This window comes from Eubalaena glacialis, chromosome 9, assembly GCF_028564815.1.
Source record: "Eubalaena glacialis isolate mEubGla1 chromosome 9, mEubGla1.1.hap2.+ XY, whole genome shotgun sequence".
NCBI classification, from domain to species: domain Eukaryota; kingdom Metazoa; phylum Chordata; class Mammalia; order Artiodactyla; family Balaenidae; genus Eubalaena; species Eubalaena glacialis.
In genome coordinates, this window is record NC_083724.1 from 7,830,770 (window position 1) to 7,844,095 (window position 13,326).

Sequence of the window (13,326 nt, forward strand, 5' to 3'; positions counted from 1 at the left end):
GCAAGAACTTGATTTTGGCTCTCTCCATTGGGAAAGTGCAGTGGCTGGAATCAAGGGCAGGCCTGGAGCAGAGCCCCAAGGTCGATTGAGGGCTGGACGCCACGGGCCAAGTTAAAGACTTGGGCTTTATCCCAAGACACTGAGGAGGATGTTTTAGTAAGACGCTGAGGAATGGATTAAAGGGCCCTGATGGGTGGGGATGAGGGCAACCTGCCAGGAGGCTTTGCTGCTGCTGAGCAGGGGGTAGTGGGCTGGGACCCAGACTGGCCTGGAAGGCAGAGAAAGTGGCTATTTCAAAAGACGCTTACAAGGTGGAGTGAGCAGGGCTTGGTGACCAACTGAATGGGAAAAGGAGTTGGGCAACCCGCAGGTGGGGTGCCGGGCAGCTCTCTGAGAGCCCAACCAGGGTGAACGTGTGGGTGAGTGCCAACTGGGGTAAAAAGCAGCGTTTACCCAGGACTCAGGGAAACCTCAGGGCTCATGAGACAGCCCCGTCCTCTCTCTTGCTGCATCCTGGATTTCCTCTGACCTCCAGTTTTTCTCTTTAACTATGTCTAGTCGGCTGTTAAATCTACCTACTGAGTTCTTGTTTTTTAGCTATTGTATTTTCCAGTATTCATTTAAAAATCTGCCAGGGTTCACGTTATAGTTTCCTGTTCTCTGCAGATATATATATATATATACACACACACACACACACTTATTTATTTATTTATTTATTTATTTATTTTTGGCTGCCTTGGGTCTTCGTTGCTGCGTGCGGGCTTTCTCTATTTGTGGTGAGCGGGGGCTATACTTCGTTGTGGTGCGTGGGGTTCTCATTGAAGTGGCTTCTCGTGGAGCACGGGCTCTAGGCACGTGGGCTTCAGTAGTTGCAGCACGCGGGCCCTAGAGTTCATGGGCTTCAGTAGTTGTGGTGCGTGGGCTCAGTAGTTGTGGCTCACAGGTTCTAGAGGGCAGGCTCAGTGGTTGTAGCACACGGGCTTAGTTGCTCCATGACATGTGAGATCCTCCCGGACCAGGGATCAAACCTGTGTCCCCTGCATTGGCAGGTGGATTCTTAACCAGTGCGCGACCAGCGAAGTCCTGCAGATATTTTCAAGTTTGTCCCTTACTTCTTTAAAAAAGTAAAACAACTTAAAATCTGTGCCCGATCATTCCAGCACCTGAAGTATGTGTGGGCTTGTTTCTAATACTTGTTTCCAGCTGGTTCTCAAGGATGGTGGTGATTCCTTTTCTACCTGGTCACCTTTGTCTATATTTTGTTCATGGTAATTTCTTAAAACTGTATAAATAATTGAAGTCTAGCATGAAGGTTCCTTCTTCCAGAGATTTGTTTGCTTCTGCCACACGTCTGGGATGAGGTCACCTTAACTAAATGTCCAGGTTGTGTGGACCGTGGTGGGGAACCCAGACCCAGCCTTCGAGCTCACGTGAGGATGGGATTACTTCTGATTCGCCTGAGGGTGAAGCTGTTATGAATCTCAGGTTAATGAATTAAAGAAGGGTTAGAACCCGCACTTTGGACCCCTGAAATGACTTGTGGTCTTTTCACTCCTACAAGGCATCCAAAACCCAGGTCAGTTTGCAGTTATTTCTTCCAAAGCACGATACTCACCTGTCCGCACACTAAAGCAGCACTGAATTCAACAAGGAGTGGAGGTGTTTATCCTGGCAGAGGCTTAGGAAGGACATGCTGGTTGTCCCCAGTCTTCAAGGGCTGTCACATGAAGGAGAAGCTAGGCTTACTGAGAGCAGAGCCAGCCAGCGCCACAGGGGGAGGTAGACAGGGACTGAAAAAACTCAGTGTAAGGGAGCTGTCCTCAGACCCCAGTGGGATATGTCACAGAGGCCATTCCAACCCTGGCTTTGGGGGCTGGAGGGGACTAGGTGTCTTGGAGACGCGTACGATCTTCTGGTCTTAACCATGCCCTTGCCCCTCGGGTCGTGTGTCCGCACAGCCACGTCCCCGCCTCCTCCCATCAGCTCAGTCAACATGTTCAAGCTGCCAGAGTTCAAGATTTTATTTTAAAACAATAGTAAACAATTTTCATTGATTTTTCTTAAGTCAAACCACCTCACACTTGGCGTATCTCAGGCAAAAAGTAAAAAATAAAAATGAGAAGGGAAGGAAAGGAAAATGTGGGGACTGACCAACCTTCCCCAGAAATAGGCCCCTGGTCCTGGCATCTGGAATGGCTTTGGACACTGTCTTTAACAAATGAGAAAAGAAAGCACCAAAATATTGTGCTTCAGCAGCAGATTAGGAACCGCCACAAAGAAAAGGCGGCCGGGGGAGGGAGGGGGTCGGGCCCTGAACACAGGTCCCGAGCAGCCTGGTTCAGTTCTAGAAGCTTCCGAGTCTGGACGCATCTCCTCTCCACAGCTCCATTTCAAAGCGACTTCAAGATTCGGAGGAGTCGTCCTCCGAGCTGGGCAGTGGGGATCTGTGAGCCACACCCCAGACACAGGCTTGGGGTGACCCAAGCAGGCTCCCAGCCTCTCGGAGGGGGGTCGGGAAGGACAAGGAATGCTCAGAGCACACAGAGGGGAGGGAAGGGTGGGGACAGTGGGCACCGCTGCCCCACTCCTCTCACCAGCTCCTGCTTCCTCTGCATTTTGTTCGGGTGGAGATGAAGACGAACCACTAGCGGACGGCAGGACAGGAAAGAGCTGTAAACAGCTTGGGTTCGCTCACCCGCATGTGCAGGCTCTTTCATCAGAAAGGGACCGCTGTCTTGGGGACAGGGAACCAGAGAAAGCCCTTGCGGCGCACGGTCGATGCGGGTAGGACACAGCGATGGCAGCGCAGACGCCTGCTCTCTCTGGGCCCGGCCCCCACATGGGAAACACTGAGCGAGGTTCTGGAATGGCGTTGGCGGCAGGGCGGGCACGGGGGTGCTCCCTCCTCCTGGGCCCCCAGGCCGTCTCTCGGGCCCAGGGCAAAGGGCCTGGGAAGCTGACCTGGGCTCCTCGGTACGCAGGGCAGCCCCCGCAGAGCTGGCTCTTCCACTCCCTCTCCAAAATCCCATCTGCCTTTGACAAAACCAAAAAATAAATAGTGTGCATTTTTCACGCCACCTAGATTTCCTGGCCCTGTGGCCAGAGGTTCAAGCCCTCCTTCTCTACCCCACGCCCCAGTGCCCACGCCAGGGGCACTTTCCGCCCAACTGGGGGCTGGCAGCAGCACTGCGAGGGTCTCTGGCTGGGAGGCCCCCCGGCAACAGGCCCTCCAGGGTCCTGGTTGAGGGGCTGGCTCAGCCCTTTGGTCCACCTTGTTCATTAAAATTAAAATAAGAAAAAAAAAGGCTCCACTCGGTGACTTGGGTCTGTAGAGGTCTCTGCTTCGTCCCTCTGTCTGTCATTCCATCCACCCTGCAAGGCATCGTGCAGGCCAGATCTGGAGGCTGGAGCCAGCCACACTCACCGGTCACTGCAATTTCGTCCCCAGCTTGCGCTGTCTGTTCCTGCAAAATGGGGGTGGGGGTCAGATGAGGGGACTCCTGGCGTCCAGTGACTCGCCCCTCAGCTGTCTCCTTCCTCCCCACAATCCCATCAGAATGAGTGAGTGCCCACTCCCAGTAGCCCCAGTGGTTGGCTCAAGCTGGGCCAATCAGAGCTCCTGCCCTGGGACCTGGGACTTGGGGCCTAGAGAGGGTCAATGTCTCTGCTGGGCCTGTAACACAGGTGCTCAGCTCTGGAGTCCAAGTGCAGCCAGGAGGCCGGGGCGGGGGCGGGGGCCAGGATGGGAGAACAGAGGCAAGAGGGACCTGGCTGGATTCCAGTAATTATGGGCAGTTCCCACTTATAGATAAGCCAGCATAAGTGGGGTTCTGTTACCATCAACCAAAACAGACAAGAAGGTAGTGAGTTCTCCATTTGGGAGGTACATAAGCAAAGGTAGGAGCACTGCTGATAGACGTTATCGAGTGGATCTGAGTACCTGACTTGGGGGTGTAGCGATACCTACGACGGGCTCAGGAGCCTGAGGGAAGCAGGGACAGCCCCGTTCCCTGGAGGGCCTGGCTCCTCGAGAGACCCCACTGAAATTCAGAAACCTAACTGTCCCCACAGGTCCTGTGTGATGCAGCCCCAGCCTCGTGCCATGGCCAGCCCCCTTCTTCCCTGGGCTCCAGCCACACCTGCCTCTGTCTGTTTGGTGGACTCCCCAAGCTTCCTCTTCTCAGAAGCTTTGCACAAGCTGTTCCCTATTGTAAGAGCACTCTCCCTGCCAAACCCCAACTTGGACAGTCCCGATTTCTCTCTGCTCAGATCTGTCACAGCCGGCCAGCCAGCCCAACCACACACCCTCACATCACGCTGCTGTCACGAGCTCTCAAGCCCGAGGCACTTGTCGCACAGGTAGGTGCCTCATTCCTCGTGTCCCCCCTGCCGGCCACTGCCGTCTCACTCTGGGCCTATCCCCAGCCCACGGCCTGGCACAGAGCAGGTGCACGTGGAAGTTTTGGTACATCAAGGCAGGTGGCGGCCAGCCGGGAGGGGCGGGGCTGGGGGGCGGGGCCGCTCTGGGAGCCAGGTGGAGAGCCTGGGCCAGCTGGGGCCTTCCGCCAATAATGGGATTGCCTGCCCTAACCCCTCAAATCCCCTTTCCTCACGGATCCAGGGCTTTACCCTTAAGTTCGTTAGGATAATTTGGACCATGATGCCCTAGACACATTTCCCGGCTGCTGTGACCCCGCCCTGTGGTTCCTCTCACCAGGAGCCCAGGGCTCCTCAGGAAACCTCCCAGGCTTGTGCTGGAGCCCAACCTCGCCTCGGCTCCCCTCTGAACCTGGGAAGGAGCCAGGCCTTCCCGACCCCAGCTGGCACCCCACCCAGGATTTGGGGTGTGTGGAGAGCTGAGTCAGAAGAAGGCTCCAAAGCCGGCTCTGCCCTGACTGGCTGTGCAACCACGGGTGCCCCTAACTCACCGCACCTCAGTTTACCCCTCCATAGGAAAGTGTCTGGACTAAACAGTCCCAAGGGGGGTTGACACACAGGCCCCCAGAGAATCCTGGCTGCCCAGCTCTCTGGTTCCAGGCCACAGAGGTTAAAAGCATGGCCCTGGGCCCAACAGCCTAGGTTCCCAGCCCAGCTCCCACACCCGCGATCTGCAAACCCTTGGTCAAGTGATTCCTCTCCTCCCCTCTCTGAGCCTCAGTTTTCTCGTCTGTAAAATGGGGTCCAGGGGAGGATTCAATGAGGCAGTAGAAGAAAAGTGCTTAGGCAAGTGCCCAGCTCTCGGGGAGCCTTCCAAAACTGGGGGCGGCACTGACTGAGGGCTGTGCCCCACTGAGCCAGGACCCAGTGATTGCTATCCCCTTGACTCACCTGGCTTCTGCCCGGGTTACCGTGTACTCAAACCAGAGTACGTTGGGAATGAGGCTCGTGTCTCGGATTAGGAAGAACTCAGAGATAGGCCTGGAGAGACAGACACCCGGAAATCCAGGACCATATCAGGACACGAGTCTGTCACCAAGCCAGACTCTCCCACCAGTGCCTGGGGCCGGCGATGCACCCTCTCCCCACCACTTTGCCTGGCCTGTGCAAGACCCAGATGTGTCACCTGTGTGACACTCAGGCAGGGACACTGCCCCAAGGTACACACAGCCCAGAAAGACACATGTTGCTTTCCAAGTCCCTGAGAGGCCAGGCAAGGACAGAGGCTGGCACCTTGGCTTCTGGGCTGAGAAAACCCCTGGGGGAGATGGAAGCCAGGCGAGTGGGGCCTGCAGCCCTATGCCCACCAGAGGCCTGGGCACTAGGGCCCTCCCAGGGAGACTGAGGCTGGGGTCAGGACGCCTGGGTCCTCCCACTGATGGCCCCTTCGCAGGAGGGGGCACGGGCCATAGTGCCTGGGAAGGTGGGGGGAGCGGGGGACAGCAGCAGGGGCAGGAGGCAGTTACCAGGCTGCTATCCTAGGGAACAGGGGGGTGAGGACCTCCTGGGTGAAGACGAACCAGGCGATGGCCATGAGGCCTCCAGCGATGCCCCCATAGAGCACCTGGCTCCAGGTGTGGTACAGCAGGTAGACCCTGGGCCAAGGACAGAGGGAAGTTCATGAGAGCCAGCCAGAGACAGTCCTGCACAGCCTCCCCGCACGCCTGAGTGCCAGCTTCCCTGGACCTCTGCACACACACAGGAGACATACACAGACAGGACAGACTCCTGTGACCACGCGGATTCAGAGCTACTTCTAGAAGGAGGCAAGGGGTTGGACCCCAACAGCTGCTCCCCTGACTCTAGAAGTGAAGGGATGGCTCAGCTAGGATTTGCCTCCCTTCTGTCCAGCCCTTGAACTTGGAGTTTGTCTGCAAGGGGCTCCTCCAGGACATTGGGAACAGATGGCTAACCCTAGAACCTTGGGCCCAACCAAGAGGAGAGAGCAAGGACTGGGTTGGAAGGGGCAGCTGGAGCCCTGGCCCTTTAAAATGAGAGGCCTGGAGCTTTCCTGGTGGTGCAGTGGTTAAGAATCTGCCTGCCAATGAAGGGGACAAGGGTTCGAGCCCTGGGACACGGGTTCGAGCCCTGGTCCGGGAAGATCCCACATGCCGCGGAGCAACTAAGCCTGTGCGCCACAACTACTGAGCCTGCGCTCTAGAGCCCATGAGCCACGACTACTGAGCCCACACGCCTAGAGCCCATGCTCCGCAGCAAGAGAAGCCACCGCAAGGAGAAGCCCGCACACCGCAATGAAGAGTAGCCCCCGCTCGCCGCAACTTGAGAAAGCCCGCGTGCAGCAATGAAGACCCAACGCAGCCAAAAATAAAAAATAAAAATAAATAAATAAAATAAAATGAGAGGCCTGGGCCCCCCTTCGCAGCCCTGCCCTACAGGCTCTGGGACTCGGGTCCACAGCGAGGTCCAATAGGGACCAAGAATCCAGCTAGACCCCAGTGGGCAGGGCGTGGGGCAGGGGCTCTCCCTCCCTCTGTACCTGCTATAGGAGACTAGAAACGCCACAGTGAGGAGACCCAGGGAGAGTACATGCCTCCACAGCAAGTCCAGGAACCTGGCGTTGTTCGTTTGGTGCATTCTGGGAAAACAAGCCTGTTAGGTGGCCTCAGCCCACAGCCTGGGGCCCAGGCCTCCCACACAGCCCCGGCCCCATCCACATGCTCCCTGGGCGCCTTCTGCCTTGGCTGCAGCTCCTCCCACCCCCAGTAGAGGCCAAGCCCTAAATCGCATCCAAAAGGCTTGCCGCAAGTCCCTGGCAGAGGCCAGCCTGGGCCAGTTCAGGGCCACCCCAGCCAGGGCAGAAGCTCACCTTAAATACAGAAAAAGGAAGGAATAGACGGAGAAGAACCACATAAACTGGGAATGGCTGGAGGGCATCCCGTACTTGGTGCCCACTGCCGTGTGGGGACCTGGTGGAGACAGAGAACAGGGCATGATGGGAGGATGCAGGCCTCCCAGTAATGCCCTAACCTGGGGGACCCGCAGACCCCCATGGCCTGGGCCCTACCTCCACAGGGCCGTGGCTCCTGGATGACGTGTTTGATCAGCCAGTTGACCCCCTCGTTCAGTGCCAAGCCCCCAAGGAACGAGATCTGCTGGGAAGATGTATGGTCAGCAGGGCCTCTGTGTGCTTGCTGGCCGCCGCCTAGCCCAAAGACCGTGGCCTCCCACTGAACCTTCAGCCCAGTGGACAACCTGGAACCAGCCAGGAGGCTCCACACACCTCAAGAAAGGTGGAAGCAGGGAAGGGAAGGCAAAGCACCTGGGAAGGAATGGTGAGGCCCCTCCTCCCTGGGGTGGGAGTGACTCACTCACCGTGTGCAGCTCCCGCTTGAATATGATGAGGGTCACAAAACCAACGATGACAAATATGGGGCTGAGGCTCAGGTAGGCAAGGAGGTGGCCAGAGAGATCACCTGGGCAAGACAGGGAGAACAGGATGAGGACAGAGCACATCCATCGAAGAGGGCCTGGCCCCCAGCAAGCCAAGTAGGGCCTCAGTCAGAGAGGTGGTCCCAGCAGGGCCCGGAGCGCAGGGCCAGGCGGCTGGGGATGCCTCAGCGCACCAGCTCACCACACCACCTCAGTCACAGGCACAGCGTGTTTACTACGCACTCAGGTTCACAGATCGTGAGTTTAAAGCAGGTGCCTTCACCCTCCCTGTTCTACAGATGAAGACACTGAGTCCCACAGGGGTTGCATGATTTGTCCAAAGTCACACAGCCAGAAAGAGGTAGGATCTGACTAAAATCCAAGTCTCTAGCCTGGTCCAGGTGCTATACCCATTATCCCACCAAAGCGGGAATTTGAACCTGGCTTGGTCTGACCCCAGAGGCTGGGCCCTGTCCCAGGAGGCAGCCTGGCGGGCACATGGATGCCTCTGGAATGCAGTGCTGTGCGGAGACCGACCCAGCCAAGCCCTGGGCCTCCAGGGGAACCTGGTATTCTCCGAACACCGCACAGACTTGGGTCTACACTGCGGACTCTGACAGGGACCAAGGCTGGGCGTGGGGAGGAGGCTACGTTGCCCACTACGGCCACCTGTTGCAGTAACAGCTTCTCACTGCCTCTCTACTGGCAAAAAATTGGCTACCTATCGACTACCTGCTTTTTACCCCCTAAAAGGTCTCAGCGGGAGGATCCTGAAGCCAACAGACAAGAGCCACTTTCCTGCTTGCCCAAGGGCAGGGCTGACACCGAGTCCAAAGGCCACCCTCACCATTTGAGACAGGGCAGCTATGTAGCAGCTCTGGGGTCACAGAGTGTGGTTTAGTTCCCGTGCCAGCACTTGCTGGCTACACGACCTCAGGCAAGGACTTCACCTCCCTGAGCCTCAGCTCTCTCACCCGTGAAATGGGGATACCAGTAGCCGCCTCCTACAGCCATGGGAGCTCTGATGTGACCAGGCCTGTGAGACGCCCAGCTCGGTCCCTGGCACCCAGGACACTTCCATGTTTGGAGAACTCAGTGTGGGAAATGGTCCCACCACCAGCCTGGCCTCACACAGGCAGCAGGAAGGTACCCACCCAGGGCCGAGCCTGGATTCCAGGCTGAAGGGATGGGTACACACCTGGCCTCCCCCACACCTACCCAGGGTAGGGCTGGCTTTGAACTGGCCTGGGAGAACAGGCCAGCAACACAGGTCTAAATGCTAGTACTGCCATAGGCCCCCTGGATGACACTGGGTGAGGCCCTTCCTTTCTCTGGGGTTCTGTCTCCTCATCCACACAGTGGCCTGGCCCCCTCCAGCCCTGAGATTCTGGGTCTCTCAGCTGTCCAGCTGATGCCCAGGACACTGGGTCATCAGGAGGACAGGAAATGGCTGGTGCCCCCAAACCTTTGGCCATCTCCATGGCCTGTCTCACAGCAAGCGCCACCTTTGGGCCTTCCTGCAGATGCTGTCAGCAACTCTGGCCTCACCATTCTCTGATCTAAGCCCCCCCGGTGGCTCTCTCAGCCCTTAGGATAAGTCCCACCTCAATCCAGCTCATCAAGCCCTGCAGTCCTGGCCCTGCTTCCCTCCCACCTTCTGCTCCAGTTCCAGGAACCAAATTCTAGTTCCCTCAACGCACCATGCTCTGTCCTACTTCTGGACCTTTGCACACACTGTTTCCCCCACCTGGGATGCTGTCTGGGTTAACTCAACATAAATTAAGTACCCACCACAGTGGAAAAAAAAAAATCACACTCCTGCCATTGCAGAGCTCTCAGAATCCGTAACCAGGGCATCATTCATGACACCACTCATTAGTGGAGCTATCCGGCCTGCATCTGTCTCTCCCTCTAGAAAGTAGGCACCATGAGTGCAGAGATGGGGTCTCTACACCCCACTCAATCTCCCAAGCCCAGCACAGCGCCTGGCACTTAACTGGGCTTTAAAATGATGTTAAATGAATGGAGAATGGATGAAGGAAGCAGGGTCAGTGTGATGAGGGGCGCGAAGAAGAAGGGCAGGGTGTCACAGAAGAGTTAGTAGGGGGACTAGACCTTGAGAGAGGCCCCCAAGTTCAGCCAGGTCTCTCCTCCAGGCACCCACAGTCAATGCAAAGGGTCCCTCATCACAGCCTGAGTCATGCCGCTCACATCTGCCAGGTTCCTTCTTCTCGCCGTGAGCACCCAGAGAAGTACCCCCAGGCCAGGGAGGGGAAATCATGAAGGTGCTGAGGCCTTAAGCAGGTCCCTTCCCCACTCCAGACCTTGGTTTCCGGCCTGCAAAGTGGGTTTTTTTTTTCACCATTCGGGAGTTCAGGGACATATTGGTTTGTTCACCGTTCAAAATGCAGAGCGAGCCTAGGGCCTGGCATTCAGGAGGTGCTCAGTGGATACCAGCTGAGTGAATGATGGGTGAATGGCGGGCAGGCAGGCAGACAGTAGGGCCCAACAGCTGCAGGGCCGCCCCACCCCCAGTATAACCCAGAACACCTAGGGTCAAAGTTTCCTGGCATCCAGTCCTGGGGCCCTCAACAGGGCCAGGTTCTCATGTCTCTGCATGAGTAGGCCCTTCCTGGGGCAACCAGGGCTCAATGAGGGGGCCCCCAGCCTCACCCGACACCCAACCATCCTACACATAGATGGCAGTGTGGGCTTGAGAGGGTCCTGGGAAGGTGGGATCATGTTAACTGCAGTTATTTCTTGAATGTTTACTGTATGCCAGGCACTGCACTCAGCCTTTCTCACATCTCCTATTTCTGATTCTCACATCACCACTAGAAGGGAGGCACTGTAATTAGTTCCACTTTAGAGAGGCACAGAGAGGTGAAGTCACTTGCACAAGGCCTCGGCCTGAACTCTGACCCCAAGGTCCAAGCTCTGCACCACTCTACTAAACCGCCTCCAGAACGGTCACTAAAGGACCTCACAGATGGAAAACGCTGAGCTTCTGGAGCTGTGTCTGATGGGAAGCTCCAGAAGTCAACATCCCAGAGGCTGCCTGACCCCTCACCGGGTCCCCTGAGTTGTAGAGCAGTGCCCTAACCAGGGCGTGGCATCAGAAGTACTCAAACAACGAAGAGCTGCCCGGCCTCGATTTGCACACTCCCAGCAATGGGAAGCTCTTTCTTCCAGGCAGCCCAAAAGCACTGTTTGAAGGAAAAAGGCACTCCCTACACGCCGAGGAGAGAGTTCAGCCTCTCCGGCTCCGGGAAGGGCGGGGAAGAAGGGCCCAGGTCCAGGCCAGTGATCCGTTCCCGCCTCACGCAGACCACCGCCCCATTACAGCCCACCAGCGCCCCGGGACCCAGTGGAGCACCCCGGCCGCGCAGCCGCAGAGTGCGCGAGCGAGCGGCTCACAATTTCGCCCAGCTCATCGCCACACCACTGCGCCTGCGCGGCGCGCGCGCCGGCCGAACCCTCCGTGGCTCACTATTTGACAGTTCCCACCCCGGTCCCCCGGCGCCCCCTCTGCGGGCTTGCGCCGGCCGGAGCGCCCGGCACTGACAGGCCGGCCACGGAAAGGCGTCCTCGGAGCCGGGGTTGTCTTTTACCTGCAGGATATTCGACGTGGGTGAGGATCACCGGCCGCCATGAAGCGGGGAGCGAGCACTGTCCGTCCGCTGCCATCTTACCCGGAGACCGGGCTTCGCCGAGCAGCCAATGGGGAGCCAGGGGGGCGGTGGTTCTGACCTATCACGCCGGGGGAGGTGCCGCGCACCCAATCGGAGGCCGATACAGGTAGCGGCGCAGCCATTCACCGTGCAGGCCGTGGGGCAGGCCCGAGCGGCGAATCAGGAAGCAGGGCCCCTAGGAGCCTGCGAGCCGGCCAAGACGGCGCCCAATCCGGGACGAGCGCAGGTAGGTGGCTAACCAATCAGAGAAAAGGAGGGTTTCGGCACACAACAGAGAGTAGAACAGCCAATCAGAAGGTGAGGCCGGCTCGCGGTGTGGACAGGGCGGGCCAATCACCCGCTAGCTTGGGGGGCGTGTTGAGCTTTGGTGGGAGCTTTGGTTTGGTGGGGACCTGCTCCGAGTGAAGGCTTCCTCGGTACCCGGAGCCAGCCTGGGGTCGGCAGGACTTGAGCGCCCGTCAGAGCGCATGCTCGAAGCGGGGAGGCAACCTCGGCACTATGGAGTCTGATCTCACCTACTTTTAGTTATGAGTAAACTGAGGCCAGAGACCCAGAGGGGACTTATTTTCCTTTGCCCTTTACTGACTGGCAACAGGGCAAGTCACACAAAACTGACAACCTTTCCATTAAAGGTAGGGGGTGGGATGGGGGAGGGAACTCCCGGGGCGGGGCGCACGGTCGGCCCCCTAAATGCTTTATGGAAGCTTAACTGATGTCGAGTGGAAGCGTAATTGAAATTAAAAGACTCCGTCCCTCATTCCATTCAATTAACACAGATTTATTGATTCAATCCCATTTATGCTGCTTAATGAGGCATCTTGGGGGCTTTTTAAACAAGAGGCCGGTTTTCCACCTACACCTCAGTTTTCCCAAAACATTCCTCTCATTGTCCTACAGGCCTTGCATAAATAGCCACACCTTACCACCCACCTCTCCCTCTCCCACCCTCACTGTCTCTCCAGCTAGATTGCAGTGCTTATTACAGTCCAGGTAAAGTGCCCGGCTCCTCCTGTCGTTGAGCCTTTTCACATGCTGTTCCAGCTGCCTGGAATGCATCCCCTCTTCTGCCCCCATCAGCCTGGCCAAGTCTGGCTCAGGTGTCTGTCCTCACTTAGAGGTTTCCATGGCCAGGAGAGGGGCCTCCACTGGGCTCCCACAGTTGCATCCCAGTTGCATCCCCTCTCCTACCCCAGCACTGACCACACTGGACTGTAATTGGCTCCTTGTCTGTCTCTCACAGTAAACAATGGTTCTCTGAATTCATGCAGCACCAAGATCAGCTTGTAGAAAATGCGCCCTGGATTGATCCAGTAGAGCTTGGGTTGCAGCCTTGGAGTCTGCATTCTTATGTCCCCTGGGGCTCTGATATAAGTGGTTGCAGCCACAACTGGAGAAGACCTGGGCAGCATGAAGACAGGGCCTGTTATGTATTGGAGACTGGCCCAGGCCGATGCTAGAACAAGTGCCTGATAAATAGCCTAAGTGTTTATGAGGAGAAGTGAGAACACAGCGGAGAATTCCACTGACTCTGTGAGCCAGCCAGGCAGCTGGAGTCAGTACCATGGGTGGGGCTGAAAGGACTGGGGGGATGATGGAGACTCAGAACCCACCAGCGAGCCAGGAGGGCCCTCAGGACCCCTCAACTGTACTCAGCTTCCCACCCGGCCCAGCCTGGGCTCGTGTGGGTCAGCTGGCTCCATTTCCCTGTCACCTGCCCTCAGCTACCTCAGGCACTGCCATTATTAGCCACTGAGAGGCAGGAGGTGTGAGGAGTGGGCTGTGAGTTTCCCAGAATAGTTCTGCC

General features: G+C 57.2%; 1 protein-coding gene across 3 annotated transcripts; it reads right to left on the reverse strand.

The window, feature by feature from the left end:
* Window positions 1–1,679: 1,679 nt before the first annotated feature.
* DOLPP1 (dolichyldiphosphatase 1) lies at window positions 1,680–11,529 on the reverse strand. Of its 3 annotated transcripts, none has more exons than XM_061200932.1 (8): window positions 11,442–11,529; window positions 7,774–7,874; window positions 7,466–7,550; window positions 7,268–7,367; window positions 6,938–7,036; window positions 5,961–6,035; window positions 5,332–5,421; window positions 1,680–3,467 (listed from the first exon to the last, which is right to left on the reverse strand). In XM_061200932.1, the coding sequence occupies exons 1-8, from the start codon at window positions 11,515–11,517 to the stop codon at window positions 3,431–3,433; spliced, it is 663 nt and encodes a 220-aa protein (XP_061056915.1). In that variant the 5' UTR covers window positions 11,518–11,529; the 3' UTR covers window positions 1,680–3,430. The 3 variants fall into 3 exon arrangements, with proteins under 3 accessions (XP_061056915.1, XP_061056914.1, XP_061056916.1); XM_061200931.1 differs by having other exon boundaries at window positions 5,907–6,035; XM_061200933.1 differs by lacking the exon at window positions 5,332–5,421 and having other exon boundaries at window positions 5,907–6,035.
* Between the last annotated feature and the right edge of the window lie 1,797 nt (window positions 11,530–13,326).

What these genes read in the sequence shown, in the direction of transcription:
- DOLPP1 (XM_061200931.1), bottom strand. Translation starts at nt 11,517, where the DNA reads ATGGCAGCGGACGGACAGTGCTCGCTCCCCGCTTCATGGCGGCCGGTG. An exon ending in CCACGTCGAATATCCTGCAG is followed by an intron (nt 7,875 to 11,441) that starts GTAAAAGACAAC and finishes TGTCTTGCCCAG; the next exon opens with GTGATCTCTCTGGCCACCTC. An exon ending in TTCCTTTTTCTGTATTTAAG is followed by an intron (nt 7,037 to 7,267) that starts GTGAGCTTCTGC and finishes TTGTTTTCCCAG; the next exon opens with AATGCACCAAACGAACAACG.